At 52.4% G+C, this 21,280-nt stretch overlaps 1 protein-coding gene across 6 annotated transcripts in view; it reads left to right on the top strand.

Annotated features, from left to right (window-relative positions):
* The window catches only part of LOC133279741 (ankyrin repeat and fibronectin type-III domain-containing protein 1-like), a 181,253-nt gene that overhangs the window by 130,063 nt on the left and 29,910 nt on the right, over nucleotides 1–21,280 (top strand). For 3 of the 6 annotated variants that reach the window (XM_061473793.1, XM_061473792.1, XM_061473789.1), the window contains exon 5: nucleotides 11,091–11,219. The exons of 1 other annotated variant lie outside the window; for it this stretch is intronic. In XM_061473793.1, coding sequence (XP_061329777.1) covers nucleotides 11,091–11,219 — 129 coding nt within the window. Of the gene's footprint in view, nucleotides 1–5,063; nucleotides 5,413–11,090; nucleotides 11,220–21,280 lie in introns of those variants that run through there. 2 more of the 6 variants (XM_061473794.1, XM_061473795.1) reach the window with 2 other exon arrangements.

Below are 21,280 nucleotides of genomic sequence, written 5' to 3'. Positions count from 1 at the left end.
GTGTCTTGCCAGGCATGGGCTCAGCCTAAGCTGCTGCCAGAGTGGGCGGAGAAAGATGAAGGTCCTTCCAGGGTGCTTCTCACCTGTCCACACTGATTGCACACATAGAAAAGGATTTGTTGGGTTCTGTCATTTTGTCTTTTTTATTATTATTTTCTATCATCTTTTTAATTAGGATAAAAGTTTTATTTGCTGGGGGGAATATTCTGAAAACTGCCAGGGCTGGATACAGAGCACTCCTGTCCCCTGGCAAGACGGGACCAAGTCTGTTCCTCTGCCTTGGCAGGCATACAGTGAAGCATGCTCAGGCAGCCCAATTGGAAGAGGCCAAGGTCTGTCCTGCTGCTCAGGAAGGAGCCATGTCTTCATTACAAATAATAGTAAAGGGAAAGTATGGACTTGTTAAAAAGAAGCAAAGTGATGGAGATTTTTCCTAGGGAAAAGAATACTTGTCTATTTTATTTCGTAGATTTTATTTAACTGTTGCCTGTAGATGGCTGGATTTCTGTTTTGAAAGTAGATTAAGCTGACTTTGAGGGTGAAGCATACTGGTATGTGCCATTCATGAAACAGTGCTTATCAATGATATGGTTTGTGGCAGGGAGTCAGGAAAAGATCTTTGCTTACACAGAATCACAGAAAGGTTTGGATTAGAAGAGACCTTAAAGCTCATCCAGTTCCAACCCCCTGCCACAGGCAGGACACCTTCCACTGGACCAGGTTGCTCCAAGCCCTGTCCTGTGGAGGCAGAATTGGAGAATTTCCTGTGCCAGCGCCTCAGCACCCTCACAGGGAAGAACTGCTGCCTAAGAGCTCACCTCAGTCTCCCCTCTGTCAGGTTAAAGCCATTCCCCCTTGTCCTGTCCCTACAGGCCCATGCCCAAAGCCCCTCTCCAGGTTTCTTGTAGCCCCTTTAGGCACTGGAGCTGCTCTAAGGCCTCCCCTTAAGGAGCCTTCTCTTCTTCAGGCTGAACCAGCCCAGCTCTCTCAGCCTGGCTCCAGAGCAGAGCTGCTCCAGCCCTTGCAGCATCTCCATGGCCTCCTCTGGATTCGCTCCAACAGCTCCACGTCCCTCTTGTGTTGTTGCCCCAGAGCTGGATCAGGACTGCAAGGGCGATCTTCCCGGAGCACAGCAGAGGGGGACACTCTCCTCCCTCAACCTGCTGCTCACGCTCTGGGGATGCAGCCCAGCACATAGGGGGTTCTGGACTGCAAGTGCACGCTGTGGGTTATGTCCAGCTTTTCATCCACCAGTGCCCACAAATCTTTCTCTTCTTCTAAGCTGTTTTACTGCTCACTGGATATAATAGTGTCTTAACTTGACATGATGATGTGCAAGGAGATCTCAGTCTAAATATCCCTTAGAGTTCGGAGCAAGAGGAAACTTCTGTATCATTTTATATCATTTTCAGGATCCCACCTCTTCCCAAGTCCCACAGCCCCATTCATGGGCTACATTCATATCGGTAGGGGCAGGGTCTCTTGGCAGCATGTCCCACTGCATCCTTACTGTGTTTGCCCATGAGATGCTTCCAGTTGTACCCCCATAGGGATGAGTTCCCAACAGAACTGTGCATGCCCGTGGGTGATGATGATGCCCAGGGAGGAAGATGATGCTTTTGCAGGTCATGTCCCCATCAATGGTACGAGCATGATGGGGGCTAAGGGTGCAGTGTGACGCACCAGGCTGTGGACACACGTGCCCAGCATCTCTGTTCCTGCGTGGCAGCTGTTGGCCAGAGCGGGGACAGTTATTGTCAAAATGCAAATGAACAAAAACATTGTTTTGATAAAGAATTTTTAGGGGGAGGACATGCAAATTTACCTTCCATTCAGAGCGTACATGGGTATTAAAATAGTATGTTTGAAAGCCAAAGCAAAGGAACATTTTAATTTGGGACTCATCAGATGGTTCCTTCTGCTTGGATTAGCATCAGATTCTGTGCAGCAAATACTCTGAGTTTGACAAAACTCTGGTTTTTGAAGAAAACAAGAAAAAAGTTCTAAAAATGCTATCCATTTTGAGGGTTTGCTGCTGCGTTCATTTGCTTCTGCTCTCGTGAAGCATCCTCCCTGGTGCTGAATACTGGACAGGCCAACAGGAGCAGGCTTTAGGAAGTGCAAGTAGGATGTTTGATTTGGTTTCTTCCTGAATGCTGCTTTAATTTGGCCTCTAAATTGCTCTGAAAAGTCAGCCCAGGCTGCTGCTTGGAGGGGTGGGACCTCAGAGCACACCTGAAGGGTGCTGAAGGGATTGGAGCAAGCACGATCATGAGGAACTCTGCTTGCTGCCAGGGGCTGCTCTGAAGGGATGGGTGGTGTTTCTTTCCTTGGTTTTCTTTGTAAGTACCCTCCAAATAAAGCCTCCTATTCCACCGAGCTTGGAAACAGCTGTACTGCTTTTTTAAATACACCCGTGAGGTATCTCTGTCCTTCTCCCCCTGCTTCCCTTCTCCTTTCATCCTTGGGTGTACCTACCCGCCTTGTGTGGCAGGTCAGAAATAGAGACCAGCCACCAATTTGCTAACCGTAATGAAGCCTGATAATGCCAACTATAATTAGCTGTACATATCGAAGCATTTTTGCTGGTGGAAGTTTTTTGTGACCCTCTTCTCTTACTTTAAATAGAGGATCCTGTCTGCTCATCCTGGCTCCTTGCTCCAGAGCTTGCAGGCTCCAGCTTGGTCCTTCCCAGAGAAGACAGCCCAGCATCAGCGTCGCTGCCTGCATCCACCAGGCCTGCCAAAGCAGCGCTCACTGTCAAGCTTTAAGTGCTGCTTATGCCCCCCCAGTTCATGGCAAATGTTGGTGACTACCAAGAAATTTGCTGCCACAAAGCCCCTTCCCTAAGTCCCTGTCACTGTAGGGCTGCCCTGGGTTCTGCTTATTGGGGTTTTGCAGCTCTGATCTATCTTCTTTATAGCTTTAGGGTACTCATCAACCAAGAGGCAGCTTACACTGACATGTAAGTGTTTTCAGAACCATTCAGGGGCTCAGGTCAACTTGTCTAGAGTTGCAGCAATGTCCCCCAGGGCTGTCAGACATTTTGCCTTGTGTCTTGTCGAGACCTCCATCTGCTTTCATTACCATCTCCTGCAACTCCTGCCACTCTTTCCCCACTGGCAGCATCCCCACTGTGCCAAGCCTCAGCATGGTGGTGAACTCTCCTCCCCTTGCAGAAAACTCCCACTGGGCACCACCCCCAACCCCCCCCACCCCCCCCTCCCCCCCCCAGCTCTGGGGCAACAATGCAAGAGGGACATGGAGCTGCCACTCCTCCTTACCTTGGCTGATGAGGAACTCAAAGATGGATCTTAGAGCAACTTCCAGTCACTAAATGGACCTACAAGAAACCTGGAGAGGGGCTTTGGACAAGGTCCTGTAGGGACAGGACAAGGGGGAATGGCTTTAACCTGACAGAGGGGAGACTGAGATGAGCTCTTAGGCAGAAGCTCTTCCCTGTGAGGGTGCTGAGGCACTGGCACAGGGTGCCCAGAGAAGCTGTGGCTGCCCCATTCCTGGCAGTGCTCAAGGCCAGGTTGGACGGGGCTTGGAGGAAGCTGGTCTGGTGGAAGGCGTCCCTGCCCATGGCAGGGGTTGGAACTTGTTGGGCTTTAAGGTCCTTTCCGATACAAACCAGTCTGAGATCCTCTGAAACTGCTGTTAGGTGATGGGTGATCTGTTCTGAAGCAAACTGGAGCCTGTTCCACTGATGCGATGTTCAACACCATGGTGCTCAGCGGGGGAGAGATTCCTTGATGTGATAGCCTGTGGGCAGACCTTGGGCTGTAATGGCATCAGATCTCGGAGACTAATCACTCTTTGAGTCAGCCTGAGACATGGGACAATGAATCCCTGAAGGAAACATGGGAATCGGAGAATTTCCTGACGAGTTCCTCTCCCTGTGTGGATCCAATGCCCCACTCTTTGGGTCAAGAACTGATCCCCCTGAGATGCTCTCTTGCAGCCCTGCTCAGGGAGTATGAGCTCAACTGAGCTCCTGTGCTGCTGTTGGGGAAGGCACTGCACTGCTCCTAGGGTTGAACTGTTGTGTCCTAGCAGGAGCTCACCCAAGCTTCCCATTTCCAGCCCTGGGAGGTGGAGGTGAGCCCCAGATCTCCAGTGTCCTGTACAGATGTGGGGTTCATCAGCAGAAGCCTGGGTGGGCAGCATTGGCAGGCAGCAATAGCCATGTGCAGTCAGTGTCCATCTGTGAGCTAAGGGAACACATCCAGGGCTTGGAAAGTCACTGTGGGCAGAGTCCTGTGCCTTTTGCTCACTCTAACAGTGGTGGAACAGCTCAACTCATGGACAGTGCTCATGGATTTAGGAAATTGTGGAGGATGAATGTGGGGAGTGTGAAATATGTGGCTGGCTGCAGCTCACCATATTCCCTGCATGGTCACCCATGACCCCATGGATAGCAAAACCCACTTTCCTGAGTGGTGAGGGCTGGGGCAGGAGAGCCTGGCAGTGTGGGGGTTTCTTGGGCCTCACTCTTCCCGACCTTGCCTGGGCACCCCAAAAGTTTTAGTGGGACTCAGGGAGTTTTCAGCACTCTCTGCTTTCTCCCCCTCTCAATATCAACAGGTAGCCAAACAGGGTGTGAGGGGCTTACATCTTCTGAGGATGCTAGTGGGGTTTGGTGGCACATTGTTGCATCAGGACTGCCACAGAAAGCTCAAAGCCAGGGGAGGTAACCCCAAAGCATTGCTGCGTCCTGCCTGGTGGTTGGTCCCTCTACAGCAAAGTCTGGTTCCCCTCATCCAAGTTCAGTCTCTCCATCCAAGCCTGGTCCCTCCATCCAAGCGGAGTCCCCCCATCCAAGCCTAGTCTCCCCATCCAAGCCTGGTCCCTCCACGCAGGCTCAGTCCCCCCATCCAAGCCTGGTTTCCCCATCCAAGCCTGGTCCCCCATCTGAGCTCATTCCCTCCATCCAAGCCTGGTCCCCCATCTGAGCTCAGTCCCCCCATCCAAACCTGGTCCCTCCATCCCAGCCTGGTCCCCTCAGCTGAGCCCATGCAGACTCGTGGTTACGTAAAGCTCCGGCAAGCGTGACCAGGAGATTCTTCAGTGTCGGAATCTGAGTCACATGGGGCTGGTTTATTTCCCCCTCTGCTAATCTCGTTTCTATAGAAACAAGATTGAGAGAAAAAAAAAAAAGGAAAAAAGAAAAGGGAAAAAAAAAAGAGCCAAGCCCAGAGCAAGTGAGAAACCTGAGGTGATGGGTGAGAGATGCTGAGGTGGCAGATGAGGAGTGAAGCAGGGGATGCTGGCCAGGATGGGAGCGTGCCTGTGGTTGTGTGCGTCAAGGGGACAGGGATTCTCTCAAAGAGCCACTCTTGGATGAGCTGCTCTTCCAGCAGCAGGCGATTAGCAGAGCCAGGAGGAAAGGAAGCAGCGGCTGTGCAGGTGAGTGAGCATCTCTCGCGTGGCGCCGCGCATCCTTCCGGGCACGGCATGGCACTGTGCTGCGCCCAGCTCACCCAGGCTCCTGTCCTGGCTCCTGCTTTGGGGGCACAGTCATGGCTGGAGCCATGGTTAGTGGGTGCTGTGCTCAGGTGAGCAGGGCCAAATCTGGCCCGGAGCTGGCTGAATGCACGTCCGCTTCCTAACGCCTCCCTCTCCCAACAGTCTGCCTGCTCTGGAGGCACCTTTCCAGCATCCATTGTTATCCCTCTACTTTATTCTAACTGCACCTGTGCAAATGAAAGACTCACAGGAGCTGAGCCCTACTGCTGCAGGGAGTGCACTGAGCTGCACTCACCCGGAGACAGTGTCCAGTTCTCCAAGGCCAGGCTGCAGCTGGGATGCCCGTGGTGGGGATAAGTCCATCTCCAAAGCTGGTTTTACACTGATTGTTCCCAAAGGGGGGACCAGCTGAAAATGCTGCTTGTGTCCCTGATGCCAGGTGCCAGGGCTTCCCATAGCCTCTGCACAGCATGTCATGGGACTTGTGCTTGCCTGTGCTGATCCAAGAGGCTGGAAGCTGCCTGCCAGGAGCTGGGTTAGTTCAGAACAACATTCAAGCACGTGCTGGCTCCCGATTCTCTAGATAGGGAATGCAACAAGTGGGAGTTATTCCTGCCCAGGCTAGGAGATGTCCATCGCTGTGGGATGGAATGGCTCGTGCCTGTGTGGTGGTGAGGGTTTTGGCTGGGCATATTTGGTAGAGCAGGAGCATCGCTGGAGCTGCAAGACCCATGCCAGTGCCTGCACCAGCACTGCCTCATGACCATGGTCATCCCACACTCATGGCGTGGTGCACTGTACCAGCACAGACCATGGTGTGTGTGTCCTGCAGCTCTGGACACTGCACGGCCAGCTCTTGCAGTCCAGCGGCAGCAGGCTGCTGATTAGTGCTGCTCCTTGCAGAGGCAGCACCGTGTCCCTCCATGGGCCACTGTGGGGGAGAGGCAGGGATGCAGAGCCCAGGGGACAGGGATTGTGCTTGTCATCGCTTTCCAGTGATGGCGTGGTGTGGGGGATGTGGTGGTGAGGCACTGCAGACCCTGACCAAATCCATGCCTGTGCACAGCAGGTGAAGCCAGAGGGATCAATTGAGTCCCTATGTATTTCTGTACTAGTGATAGTGCTCACCCACTGCCTGGCCAGCGAGGGGGTGGAGGGAGGCGCTTCAGACCCTTGTCCTCATCTGGAAAGGCAGCTGAGTGGATTTTTGTGCTGGATGCTGTGTGCTGTGGTGGCTCAGGGAGCTGGCAGAGCCAGAGGCTGTCAGCACACTGTGTCTGTGCCTGCCTCCGAATGCCTCCAAGACCCAGGCATCATTCAGGTTGGGGCCACGCCCCCCCCCCCAACTGTGCCTGCTGACAGGATGACCGTCAGGCTGGTATTACATGGCATGTTCTGGTGCTGAGCTGGAGTCTTCCTCCTTGGCCAGGCTGTGTTGTGGTGGCATCGAGGGTCCAAGTGCTGCTCTGGGCACCCTCTGCTCACCCTGTTTGAACACCCTGCGGTACATCAGCACAAATGAGGCTGGTGACACCACTGTCCCCGTCTCCCATCAGCAGCAGTATCTGCCTCTGGCTGCCCCTGCCTGTGGCCAGGGTTGGGTGCTGTGGTTGGTGCCAGGGGTTCCTGACACTCCATGTGTGCCTGAAGAGGTAGTTGTATGGGGGAGATGTCACATGTGGGATCCTTAGCACTGCCAGCTCTGCTCTGCCGGGAGCTTTGGAGGGAAGGGCTGAGCATGGATATTGCTGCAGGAGTCTCCAGGGCCGGTAATTCTTTCTGCAGGAAAGATGCTGCGTTCTGACTTCAGCACTGACATGGGACTCTGAACATGTGTAATCTGGCTGACAGATGGCAAGTCATAGAGGTGTGATTTATGATACAGCACGGTAGCTAACAACCTTCTCTGGTTGTCAGGAGACAATTCTTCCCAGTGCTGCGGTTGATGTTTCAATTGAGGGTTTTTCCTGCGTGTCCCCTTGGCTCCAGGGAGCACCGGTGGCCTTGGCAGGCTCTGGTGCAGCTGGTGCCGGGGTCCTTCTAGCCACAGCAGCACTGATGTGAGCTGCTGCAGGGATTCTGCTTCTTATGGTGGGATGGGCAGGTCACCCCAAATCCTGCTCAGGCTGGGCCATGAGCACTCCCATGGGGAACTGGGGAGCTATGCTGTCCTTGTCCCCATCCTGTGGCTGGGATGAAGCTGGGTCAAGGTGGCAGTGGCTCTCTAGGGGTGCCTGCTCCCCAGATTGTCACTTGTGGTGCTGAGTGTGCTCATACTGATGGGCAAAGGCATGAAAATTTTGCCCACCAGTGAAGTGCACAAGAGGATGGATGCCGACAGCCATAGGGAACCTGCCTCAATCACACAGGCACTCTGTGCCTCAGTTTCCCTGTCTCTACCTTAAGACCCCTAATGTTGATCTTTCTGAAGGGACAGGGACATCTACATGCATTTGGAAAGCTCTTGGGCAGTGAAAGTATGGTCCCAACAGCATCTCTCTCCCCATGTTAGTGTCTAACCACTGCTGCCACCCACTGAGTACAGACCCTGGGCTCAGTGCTCAGCTGTGAGAGCATCCTGGCCCGGGGAGCATCCTGATCCTGTGGGGTGGAGTCGCCCCGGCAAGAGGAGCTGGGGGAAGCTGACCCACAAGCAGGGTCTCAGTGGGGCAAGGGGAGGGGGGCAGAGCAGGCTGCTGGCGCCAGGCTGTGTTTGCCTCTGTGCAGCCACGGCACAGCAGGTATGATTCATTACTTCTTCTGCAGTACAGTTTATGTAAAGCTGCACTGTATAAATAGCCAGATGACACATGAACTTCCTCCTAGCTCTCTAATTAGTGATTCTTCTATTGGAGCTTTTGGGTCCAGCGGAGGTGAGAGGAGGCTGGTTCACTGCTGAGCACTGGATGAGTGGCTGACAGCTCTCAAGGGGAGGTAGTGGCCTGTCAGAGCCGTCTCCATTAATCTGGCTGTGAGCAGTGGGAGGGGGTGGGTGACAGGTAGGCCGAAGGGTTGATCTGGGGGTGAAAGCAGCATTGGTCAACTTCTGTCTCACTTGCCCACCCTGGGTTAGGCAGGTCTGCACAGCACCTGCCCTAAGCTGGGGAGCATCCCCTAGAGTATCCCTTTCCTCCCTGCATCTTCCCCTGCAATGCCGGCAGCATGTCCCCGAGCACTCAGGTGGCTTCTCCAGCCCTGTCAGTGCACCCTGTCCCCAGAGACTAATGCTCCTTCATTCCAAGCAATGTTGTACATCACCCTGTTTTCCACCTGCCAGCTCTTCTCAGTGGATTCTGTTGGCTCTATGAGCAAGCCTGCTTGGGGCATGTGGATGCATTGAGTAAACCTCCTGGTTGTGTAATTCATAGAATCATGGAATCTCAGACTGGTTTGGGTTGGAAAGGACCTTAAAGCTCATCCGGTTCCAGCCCTCTGCCAGGGGCAGGGACACCTTCCACTAGAGCAGGTTGCTCCAAGCCTCATCCAGCCTGATCTTGAACACTGCCAGGGATGGGGCAGCCACAGCTTCTCTGGGTAACCTGTGGCAGTGCCTCAGCACACTTACATGGAAGAGCTTCTTCTTAATTGTTCTGGTTCTGTTGGTCCCAAGAGGCACGTAACCAGCATGACAGAGGCACTTGTTTCTCACGGGGGGTGTCTGCCTTCTTGCATCCATGCAGATTGTTTGGGCTGGGGACCACTTTGGGAGGGGTGGCTATAATGGTGCAGGGAATATGGAGGGGATGTGACTAGCATACCAAACAGGACAGCATTCTCATGCAGTCCCTGCATCTCCGGAGATCAACATCACCAGTGTGCTAGCAGCTGGGGATGGAGCCCTCACCCCAGGAGCCTCTATCGCAGTGGGAACACTAAAATGCCACTAAGGAGGTGCTATAAGAAGCCAACAGCATCCGTCCCCTGGGGTAGTAGCTGGACTTTATGATCTTCTAGGTCTTTTCAAACCTAGTTGATTCTATGAGAGGTGTGGTGGTGGGGATGTGTTGGTGCTGTGCTCTGCTCGATGGGCTCTCCCAAGGTGCCTGGATTGCTCCTCTTCAAACACCTCTTCCTCCAGCTGTGAGCAGGGGAAAGCTGTGCTTTGGGTTTTCTGTTGGGTTTCTTTTAATGCAGACCTCATCCTTTCCACTGAAGTAGTTTTTCTTCTCAAGGATGTAAAGAGTGACCCTGGAAGGTCTGAGTGGCTCTTTATCGCTAGTGATTGGAGAGACAAGAGCCTTCTCCAGAAAGCTGTCTCCACCCCGTCCCCAGCAACAGCAATTCATAAGCTGAAAAATAAATCAGTAACCAGAGTTAATGAATTGAAGATGTCTGCCTTTGAAATGTATCAGGAAAAAATACTATTAGCTGGTCGTGGTTGGCTTAATTATTGCGAGGAAAAGAAAGGACCTCTTGTTTCTGAGAAAACCCTTCTTTTCTTCCTTCTGTTTTGGGTAGTGTTTTGTTTGGTTGAGACTGGTCAGGACTTGAGAGGAAGAGTGCGTTGTGTGTAGGTTCAAAGGCTCCCCCCAGATCTGTTCCTCATCCCATGGAACCTTTGTCAGATCTCTCCTGCCGCATTGCACGCCCTGCCCAGCTGAGGTGTGGGAGCAGGTTGTGCTGGCACAGGACTGAAGGAGGGGAGGCAGTGCCCGTGCTGGCAGGACTGGAAATGGCACCAGTGCCACCAGCCTGGTCCTGTGCCCAAGTCAGGGTGTCCCAGCTCCAGCTCCCCAAGCTGCTTCTGCCTTGCTCCCGCCTCTGCTCCCAGTGAATGGGCAGCAGGGATGGGCTGTGGCACCCAGGTCTCTGCTGGGTTCCAAAGCAAATCTCAGTACCAGCTTTCTACATCTGGGTGGCTTGGAGACTGTGCTTGTGCCTTGGGACAGTGGTTCTCTTCTTGTTGGAGCCCCAGTGTTGCAGCGTGGCCCTGGAGCCAGGGGTTGATTTTCTCCCGGTCCCAGGGACTGGGAGCGATGCTGGAGTATCCGCCTGGGAGGAAGGGGCTTTGTCCTCAGCACAGATGGGTTTTGCAGCTAAATTCATTTGCTCACATGCATTTCTGTTTCCTCCCCCAAGCCATTTCTGATGTGGGCTCATTTCCCTGTCAGCCCTCATCAGGGAGGCTGTCCCAGTGTTTGAAACCCCTGGCTGGGAGCTCCAGGGGCTTTGGGACTTCCCCAAAGGAGTGTGGGTGTGCAGAGATCTGCTTTGATTCTCTCCACAGATACTTCCCTTGCTGCACAGCCTCTCTCAGGCTGGTAGTGAAAAAAGCTGAAACAGCTGGTGTGTCTCCAGCTTTGGCCATCACTGGCTGGTGTTGGGCAGGAGGTGATGGTGCTGCAGTGGGTTAGGGATCCAGTGCTCTCAGCCTGCCATCTCACAGCTTCAGCTTTGCTAGCAGCACACCATGGACCCATGCTGGCCCTGGCCTGCTGAAGTGATGCTAACGCTGCTGCTGCTCCCATTTCTTTCCCCCCTTTCCCTCCCCACCTGGTGCCTCACTGTCCTGGTGCTGCTGACCCTCTTTTCAGCTCTGAGCATTACTTGGCTTTGTACCATGGACCTGCCACAGGGAGCTGCAGTGACATTAATGCCTTTCCTTTCCCCTTCCCCAGGTCGGAAAGCAGCCTCTCTAGATTTGCCCACCGCTTGTCGGTGAAGCAGAAGCAGGAGAAGAGAAGGAAAGCTGAGTATGCCTCGGCTGAGCTGTCTGCCTTCCGCCCCAGGTCTCTGAGCATTGAATGGTAAGAGCTGCAGAACAGGGCTGGGGGAAGGGAGCTCCTGCCTCTTCATCCCCACCTCTGTCCCCACTGCTGCCAGTCTCTGTCCCTGTCCAAGCAATGTGCTGTGAGCCAACCCCTCTTCAAACCCCTCTGCCTGCTGCAGAAGCTCCCCCAGGGTATCAAACTAAAACATGCCCCCTCATTCCAGTGCAGGGAGCAGCAGGGAGACCCAGGCAGCTGCTTCCTCGGAGGCCTGAAGGACACCCCATGAACTAAGCCATGGGGATCTTTTGGGGCTCATGTGGAATGTGAAAAGCATGTCTGCTGGACTGGGGCACATGAGCGCACAACTCATGGGTGCTCCTCTCCCCTCCATGGCTGCTTCTCTCCCATTCCCTTCCCAGCTGGTGCTCCAGAGGATGCATTCCACAGCCCCTCGCTGCCTGACACATATCTGTTGGATAAACGAGATCCAAGAGCCACACTGGGATGGCCACAGCCAGTGTGGGGGGCACCAGAAGCCATGGCAGGGAACACGCTGGGGTGGGTGTTGTAAAGGTCAGAGGTGCCCCAGCGCAGGCCACCCCCCATTCACCCATCCCTTTGCTCCTTTCTGCCCCAGTGCTGCTGCTGCAGTTGCCCTCAAGGCCCCTTGTGCTGAGCATAGGTCTGAAATTGCAGCCCCTGCTTATGCAGGGAGCAATTCATCCTGGGTTGCAGGCTCTAATGCAACAGCCTTTGGAAGCAGATCATAGTCAACCCTCCCAGCATTAGAGGTGACCTACTAAGGATATTTAAAAGAACTGGAAATTTCATTGCTTTCTGCTTCCTTAGATGGCTAGAGGAGGGTAAAAAGAAGAAAAGAAATGCTTAGAAATTGCAAGAATGTCGAGCTTGGTTTTGTTTTTCCCTGCTTGTTTTGGCGATCTTTCTGGCATTTATTGTATGTTCTAACTCTTCAGTGCGAGGTTGTGGAGTCCTCCTCAAAGGCTTCCTCTATCTGTGAGGTTAGTTAAGCATCAAAGCTGACTAGGTATTAATGAAGGCAGACAAAGAAAGAATTTAAGCTATTTGATGACAGATTGCTTTCTTCCCCTATTGCACAATTTTCTTTCCTTTGCTGAAATGATGTCATCAGGAAAGCTGCTCTGCAGTTACCATTCATCTTCCAAATAGACAAATATGTGAATTTGTAATATACCAGATAGAAAAACAAGCAAGGAACTCATTAAAACCAACCAGAGTTTCTCTTTATTTGCAATAAAAAAGCAAGAGAAGTCAGTAAATCTCGTTTCTCCCTTTAAATGTCTCCCTGAAGCCCCAGATCCCATTTTAACCCTGTGGTGTCAGGTTGTTTGTGGTACCTTTTCATTAACACTGTAGCATTTTCTTGGGGGAAACTGTCTTATAGTATTTTGCAAAGCACCTTGTAGAGCAGTGACTGCAGTGGAAGGTGATGCTGGTTTATGGGTTTTTCGTAAGCCAGCTTGGGAATGAGCTCTTGGTGAGGAGGAATTGCCTTTGTCTGCAGTTTGCCCCATGCCATTGCATTGGAGATAGAGACTGGGAAGTGTGATTCCTGAAAGACAGTCATTTGGGTTGGAAAAGACCTTTAAACTCATCGAGTCCAACCATAAACCTAGCACTACCCCAAGTCCACCACTAAACCATGTCCCGAAATGCAGCGTCTACACACTTGTGCTATCTCACTTTTTTATAGTCGGATAGACAAATTGAGTGGATGGAAAAGCTTAGTGTCATTTTAATTTACCTCACACCGCACAGACCACCCCAGTGTTCAAACTGGTAACACTACAGTAATTGGTAAAGGGCCTACATGTTTAATTACGACCTGATGTCACGGCTCCTGCAGGGAGCTGCTCTGGCCAGAGGGCAATAGCTGGTCATGGGGTTTATCCTTGGCTGGAGGCATCTCAAGCTGGATCAGATGTCCAACTTGGCAGCCAGGCACGGGTGGGCTGGAGTGCCTGCACTTGTGTGCTGGGGCCCTCTGACACTCAACAGTTAAGCTGATAACCCAGGAGCTGTGCTGGCTGTGCTGTTGCAGTGCAGGGATTTAATTGTCATTTACGTGCACACAGCACAGGTTCCAGAGAACAGCTGGGGGTACCTGTGCATGAAACGCTGCAGGCAGGTTTCCACACAGCTCTGGGGAGGCACTCAGAGTCTTTTCCTATGCAGGCCTCCTACACAGCCTCATCCTCCCAAGGGGGAACGCGGGCTTTTCCCTCATGTGAAACAGCATTTCTCTGCATTCCTTGTACATCTCCAGGAATCCATGATCAATGCAGTGGGATCAACATCTTTGGTTAGTTGCTCTAAACAGTTCTGCTGCACACAGGGAGCACTGCCAGGCAGGGGAGGTCCTGGGCTCTGTGGCTGATTGAAAACATGGCTCATGCCCTCGCAAACTACAGATGCCTTATTTGGCTTCCTGAGCAAATACCTACATGCATCAAATCTGTATTATTTATATGTAATCTGTATTTATAAGCTTAGCTCAAGGGCACCATGGCATCGTTTTACCTGCCTCTGTGCAGTGGGTGAACATCCACATGGTATATGAGAGGGGTTCAGCTCATCCCATGGGGGTAGGAGGGGGATGGAAATGATGGACCATATTTTCCTAAATCAGTGGCTTCTGAGAATCCTGCCCATCTTAATTCCAAGGCTTGAAGGCAAGGAAGGGCTCCTGGACCTGCATTACCTGTTGCCAGGGAGCAAGTAGAGATTATGAGCTGCATGGATGTTCACCCTCTGCACAGAGGCAGGTAAAACGATGCCATGGTGCCCTTGGGCTAAGTTTATAAATACATACTACATATAAATAATGCAGATTTGATGCAAATACAGCATTCACAGTTGTTCAGGTGCCCAGGTAGGGGTGTATGGAGCTGAGGTAGAAGAGGAGCTTACAGCATCACAGTGTCTGTCTGACACTGTGTCTCCTGAGCTGGGCGCTGCCAGGTAGTGAGACAAGGGGGGCTCACAGGGCCCTCACAGGGAAGAGCTTCTGCCTAAGAGCTCATCTCAATCTCTCCTCTGTCAGGTTAAAGCCATTCCCCCTTGTCCTGTCCCTACAGGCGCTTGTCAAAACAAGGTGCTGAATGTCTCCTGGGAGGCAGGGACGCTCCCATCACAGGTCTCACATTGGTGTGTCTGCTGGTGCACATCTTCCCCACTGGCTGTTGGAACGTGCCAGTTGGTCCCATTTCTCCCCGGCACAAGGCACGCTTTATTCACACAGCACGAGTCTGTGCAGAGTGCACTGCTGCTGTTCCCAGCCCGGCCGTGAGCAGAGCCTCGTTAGTTTCACTTAGTGAAAAAAACTTGCTGGGGGGACGGGAGTGAAGGCAGGGAAAAAATGAAGTATTGGGAAAACACTTCTTTCATTCACATGTTGTTTACTGAAATAAATACTTCATTATTAGGCTTTTTTTAGGCTACTTTTTTTTTAAAGCCAGTGCCACAAAGTGCCCACTGTTAGGCCCCATGAATGTGCCAGATCACCTCAGCCCAGGGCTCCCCCCAGCCGGTGTATTGCTGCTGGAAGGTGCCTGGAGAGAGGCACTGGGGGAGCAGGGTAGAGCCAGGCTTTCCCAAGCTTCGGGAGAAAGTGAGTGCTGCTGGTGTCCAATTCTGTTCCCCTTTTCTGATTTCCTCTCTTCCTCTTTGTTGTTTGGTGCCTGCTCTGGCACCGCAGCAGCCTAAGCTCCAAGTGAGGCAAACCTGGTAATGGAGGCAAGGATGGATTTGGGGTCTGATTTATTAAAACTCTGCTTTCTGCTAGTCTGTGATACTAATCTAGCTCCAAAGCATAAACAGCATGAAGGCCTGCAAGATAAAAGCCCTCTTCGTTTGAAGCTCTCCACCTTCTGCCTTTAGAGACATCCCACTGTCCCCCCAGCAACCCCGAAATCAGCCATCCCTTTTCACCCCCCTTAGGGTGAATCGAGGCAAAGAGCCTCCTTGCCTCTTGTGCATGTCACCTGAGAAATGAGGCACATTTATCTTTCCTCTTAAGAGAGCCTTATCCAATAAAATGACTATGATCCACTGGTTTACTCTTGTGCGTGCAGAGCCTGGGAGCCTCTGTCCCCCTCTTGCATCCTTCCAGCTCTGGTGCTCATCGAGAGTTCCAGCCCCAGTAGGTTTGTTCTCCTGGCATCCATTTACCTCTTCTTTTTCCTTTCCTAGCTCTCTGTCTGTTTTCACTTCTTCCATTTGTTCCTCTGCTTGCCATTCCCCCATGCTCCTTTTCCCATGCTCACCTCTCGTTCACCCTATTTTCTTCTTGCTTTTTTACTTCTGCTTGCTGCCTGTTCTCTTTGGGCTCCTCGAGTGTCTCATGCCGGACAGCCTCCCTGTGATCCATGGTTAAAATTGCCTATTCCCATGGTGGCTCAGGAAAAATGCAGTACATTTCTCACTTCCACCATCCTGTTATCTCGTTTTGCTCCTTGGCTGCCAATCACGAGCTGTTGAAGCAGCGCTGGCAGGAGCATGTGTTCTGATGGTTAGAGGCAGGCAGCCGGCTCGGGCTCAGCCCTGCTTGCAGCCTGTTTTGCTGCCTGACTCTTACGGCTCCTCGCTGAGAGCGATGCGCTGGGACCAGCAGCTCTGCATGCAGCCCGTGCCTGCCTGGTGGGAAGGTGAGGAGGGGTTTTCCCATGATCCAGCAGCACTGGGGCTGGGTTTCCAGGCTGGTGGATGTCCGTGTGCTATGGGACCGTGGTGCCATGAGGGCAGAAGCTGCAGCCACCAGGCACAGGAGCCACGCTGACGCCATCGGGCTGGCAGAGACGGCACACGTGGCTCCACTGCCACGCTCTGCCTCATGCTTTGGGTTTGGTTATAAAGCAAAAGCGTTTAATGGCAGTATTTTCATGGAAGTTATTTAAAATTTTATATTGCAATATTTCCCCTTTAGTTTTAAGTGGTCTCATGTGGTGTGGAAATTCTCCCTAAGCTGCTGTGCTGCGGTGTGAAATCTGTGCCAAGGAGGTGCCTGGTGCTGCTGGGCTCCTTCCATAGCTGCCCTCAGCTGCCCTCAGCAGGCAGCGCTGCGACCTGTCCCCATCGGCAGGCTCTTCACCTCCTGGCACCTCAGTGCCGAAGTCCTGGGGGGCTGCAGAGCCTGGGGGAGGTGCTGAGCTGCCAGCTGATTCGTCTGACTGTTCCCAAGCCAGCATACTGCAGGGCTGCTACTGCAAAGCTCAACAAAAGCCTTGTGCTGTTTCCATCACAGTGGTCTACAGGACTTGTCCCAGGACTCTTTGCTTGACGGTCAATGGTTTGCCAGGGGCAACCAGCACAAAGTGAATTGTCAGCAACTTTTTGGGAGGTGGGGAGAAGCAGCACGCTAAAGACAGAGCACCCAGAGCTCCTTTGGATTTCACAGCCCTACTCGAGCTGTCTTTCCCCTAACTTAATCCAACACAGAAGAGGAGATGTGGAGCCCCCCACTGAGGAAGCTCTTAGCCTGAGTGAGGGAAAATAAGAGGGAAAACCAAGGACCTGAGCCTTTCTGTGGAAGGGGAGGATTGCCAGAGCCTGGGAGGTATGTGGGCATCTGGGAGCAGAGATGCTCAGGGCAGGCTGAGATGTGGGCTCCACATTTGCTCCGGTGTGGGGCATCCAGCATTGCTCAGAGCGTCACCTTCCTCATCCCACGGATCCTGGCCATTACTCGGGTGCAGCGCAGCCACCCCAGCTCAGCCGTGCCAAGGACAGGTCCCGGACAAGCCAGCGCAGTGTTGAAATGGAACGTGAGGCGCTTTGTCTCGACTGGGAGGGCTTTAAGCCCTCGCTCGGGAACAATGGCCAAGCTATGGGGTCATTTGTTCTGGTATTTCAGCAGCTCCTCATGATTTATGGGATGTTTTGTTCTGCTGCTTGTCTTAGCTTCCCCCTCTCCACCCTCCCTATCTCCACCCCTTCTCCATTTCAGCTCCTCTTCCCCCCGCGCACAATTCCCCTAATAGCTGTGGAGCCTCTCTGCCTTACGAACTCATGGTATCTGTGACTTATTGAATTAGCCGTATGGGAGCTGGACTTCCACACCATTCTGTGGTCTGCCAGCATGTCCTGGTTGCCCTGGGAGCCAGCCTGCATCAGGGCCCCTTGCCCAAGGACAGCCTGAGCTTTTCCCCAGCACAGCAGATGGACGTTGCATCAGCAGGCCTCTGGAAAGTCAGTTTATGGGCAATAAATGTGATCAAGAGGAGCTGCAGCCCCACCAAGGAGGGCTCTGTTTGTGGAGACCCCCTTGTACCAAGGCAGGATGGGGGCTTGGCTGCCTGGTCCTGGTGCTACCCCCCTCCACCCTCCCACGACACCTCTCCATGTGTGAACTGGATGCCAGTTAGGGAGTCCCAGAGCTTTTGGCATTGAAAAGTGGATGGGGCAGTGTGGTTCAAGAGCTTGGCTTTATCGCCACCACCCTGGGGATGGCCATGGTTGATGCCTCTGAATGTATGGGGGGAGAAGCAGTTGGTGGGACAGTGATTCACCAGTGACTGTGAGGAACTCGCTGATGGGAATGGGGAGAAGCAAGCCCTCAAAATATGTCCCTGAAAGTTGGGTTTGCCCTTAGGAAAGCATTTAAAACACATTGTTTGCAGAATATCATCTTGTATCCTCATTGCCTGAATCATCTGCAAACAGAGAGGTTCAAGGGCAACTGCTGTGCACAATGACAGTGATGTGTCTCCTGCAGGGGCTTTGCAACAGCAGAGGGGTCATGGTCCATGCAGCTCTACTTCTGCCATCCTGTGCTGCTGGCAGGGAGGTAGGATCACCTGATCCCATGGACACTGGTGGGAAAGGAGAGCAGCATAGGACGAGTTTGGGACCATCCATATCTGTAAGGTCTGTGCAAAGCCTCCCCTCCTGGTGCAACAACCTCCATCAGCCCAGGCTTCCTCCTCACCTGGGGAGAGGCAGCTCAGCTTGAGATTCCAGTGACGATGGAGAGGTTGGGAGCAGACCAAGGGCTGGATCCCCTCTGTGTGCAGCATTGTGACTGGCCACCACAGGCGCTGGCTCCAGCAGGTCCAGTGGTTCCATCTGCATTTTTTTCTTCTGTCACTTGAGCCCTCTAGGAAAGTGACAGAAGTGAAATGCTCAGAGAAGACTGATTTCCAGGTTCTCCCTGTCTGGGACTGGAACCCTCATCCAGATCCCTTCCTCACTGAGAGCACATGAAGCAAACACCATTTATTTCAAAGACAAGCTTCAGGTATTGTGCTGATGTGTTGTTCTGGCCTCTTCCCTCTGCTGGTAGCTGATAGCTCTGAGCCCCAGTAAGATTATTTCTCAGTGCAGCATATCCATTATCTTCAGTGCACATCGATGGCTCTCAGATAGCCTATTTGCTTGATTTGTTTTGGTTTATTCTCATCATCTCTCTGCCATTTCCCATGGCCTGAATCTGCAAAGCAGGATGGATGCTGCTGAGGAGTGTGGATGATGCTTTTTATTCTGTGGGATCCCCACCGGTTCTTCTCCATGGATGTGTCCATGCCTAGAAGGTTGTACAGCAGGCAGCCCTAGCCCCATGGTTATGCTGCAGAAAAACTGCAGGGATGCCCCAATCCTTGGCATGCAAGGGAAACTTCATGAATGTCTGCATCTTCGCATGAGTCAAGCCCTTCCTGATGGGCCCATGGATCCTCCACACCAGCTAGTATTCCCATAGTGCACTGAATTTGGAGGGTCTTAGCTCTTCTAGTCCTCTTAGCCAGCACACAAAGTATCTCAGTATTTGTCTTTTGGTGGGAATATTGATAGTAGACTTGGTTTCCTACTAGTGGTCAGGTTTTAGACCAGTGGCTTTGAACCTAGCTTCTCCTTGAGCTGATTCTCAGCTGGGGAAGGATGGTGTGGATGAGCTGTGTGCATGGAGAGCCCCAGCAAGGCAGGCACTCTGCCCTGGGCCACTGCAGCCCTGGGACAGCTTTGCCCTTGGAGCAGAAAAGATTTCTGGTCTTGGTCTTGCTGCTGGGGCCACTGGGGTCAGGAAGCCCAGAAGTATCAACATTTCCAGTTTGTTCTGAAAGCCAGCACTTTCAAGGTATTGGAGTACTTTTAATCCTTCCTTGTTGCTTAAATGGTGGCAGTCCCTGTTGTGCTGGTTTTCTCTGCTCTTCAGTAGTTTCCTCCTGGCTGAGACACTTCTGCCTGCCAGAACTTCAGGAACCTCTTGTTTATCTTCCTGGAGAGCATCTCTCGGTGCCAGGTAAATATTGGACCTACTGGCTTGGATGCTGACAGGATGGGCAGCACTCAGTGGGGAGGCCAAACTGGATGTAGGAGCCAGCCCAGGACACTTGGGACACTGAGGACCATGTCCTTGGGTGTGTTGAGATTTCTCTCCACCTCTGCTTGAGTCTTTCTTGCTACCTGCACACTCACTCTTCCCCATCGCTTTGCTTCACACCCATCTCTCTTACCTAGTCTTCTGCTGGCTTGCTTGCTTGCTTTTAAGAGAAGGTTTGTGAGTCCAAGTGAAGTCCACATCTTCTGAGCCTCATGCCTAGTGGAGGTCAGGGAGAAGCAGTTATGTTCCACTCTGCTCCTTACTTCCAGATTTCTTCCCATTCTCCTCAATATTGAAATGCTCATCCGTCTACCTTCATGCACCCTGCAATAGCTCACTCCCCAGGGACATTCCTCTCCCCATCCCACTATGCCTTTGTTGCCTTTATTGGCATTATTATCAGGGAGGGCTGAAGAGAGATGAAGGTCTTCTGTGAAGAGCTGTTGGGCAATGTGGAGGAAGTTTCTCCATGTCAGCAGTTCAAAATAGTGCAGATCTGATAAAAGTTCCAGTTTCAGGGCCAGGAAAAAGCAAGGTTCATGCTTGGCTTTGTCCAAAGTGGAATTGGACAGTTGGCAGCAGCTGCCAGTGTTATCATGAGCATAGTGACAAGGTCACAATGGTGACAAGAATGACACGAGGTCTTCACTTTGCCCATGGTTTGGAGGTTCACCCGAGCCGTCACCAGATCTGTTCAGACAGAGTTTGGCTTCCATCCACATGTGCCAACAGGCCCTGTAAGAGCTGACCAGTTAGTAGCTGGGCGGTAAATATCTCCTGCCTTAAGAAAGGGCAGGCTCCTTCGTGATGGTCCACTGTGAAAGCTGTTGTTTCTGAGCTTTGAAAAATGAGCATATGACAATATGTGTCAGCATTTGTTAGGCATGGCCACCAGAGCAGCTGCTGAGCTGAGCAGAGCTCCAAGAAACATGTCTTCTTGGTGTTATCAGGATTGACTCTGTCCCACTGCCCCAAGGGGAGCCATCATCACCTTCAGCAGGATGCTGTGACTTGCTGAGTTGATGTTCTCCATACAAACCCTATGGGTTTGCAAGCACATGGTTGTTGAATCCCCTGAGATGGAGGAAGATCTGGCAGTGTGGTGACTCAGCTCTTCCTGCAGCATTGTTTCTCCTCTCCACCCCCAGGCTCACCCAAACTGACTCATCAATGCTTCTGAGCTTCACCCCTATCAGAGAAATGTGGCCTGGGCTGGGGGCAGGGGACAAAGGTCCCCTGGGACACAGGGGACCTGGCTTCTCCTGGCCGACTGAGCAACTGAGGGTGAGATCTGCCCCTCTTTGTGCCTTGGTTTCTCACCCTTTAAAAGGAGCACAGCACACTGACCTCTTTTCTCAGGCACTTCGAGATCTACTGATGAAGGAGCTGACTGTTGCATCAGGACAATTGGTAAATGGGGGTCATCTGCTGGCAAACCTGTTCCCCCAGCCCCAGGGACAAGATGTTGGCTGGCTCCAAGCTCAGAGCTGGCAGGTGAAGCTTTACTCTTAGGCTTTGTAACTTTAGAATCACAATCTGAAGCTGTTAGCTTATGTTACCACTTCAGCAGGGCGCACAAAGGTCAAAGTTTCTGTGATGCATGAGGTGTCCTGTGTGGTGGAACCTCCTCTGTCCAGGGAGCAGATGCTAAAAAAGTGAATCTATCCGCCTCCAAATGGTGTTCTCATTCATCAGGATCTTTGCTGGGGAAGAGGAACCAGTTCTGATCAGAAGCAGTGAA

The sequence above is a fragment of the Pezoporus flaviventris genome, unplaced genomic scaffold, assembly GCF_033815535.1.
Source record: "Pezoporus flaviventris isolate CSIRO_AGI_PZ_B2104156 unplaced genomic scaffold, CSIRO_AGI_Pfla_v1 ptg000078l, whole genome shotgun sequence".
NCBI lineage: Eukaryota > Metazoa > Chordata > Aves > Psittaciformes > Psittacidae > Pezoporus > Pezoporus flaviventris.
The sequence above is the reverse complement of the archived record's forward strand: the minus strand, read 5'-3'. Positions and strand labels throughout refer to the sequence as shown.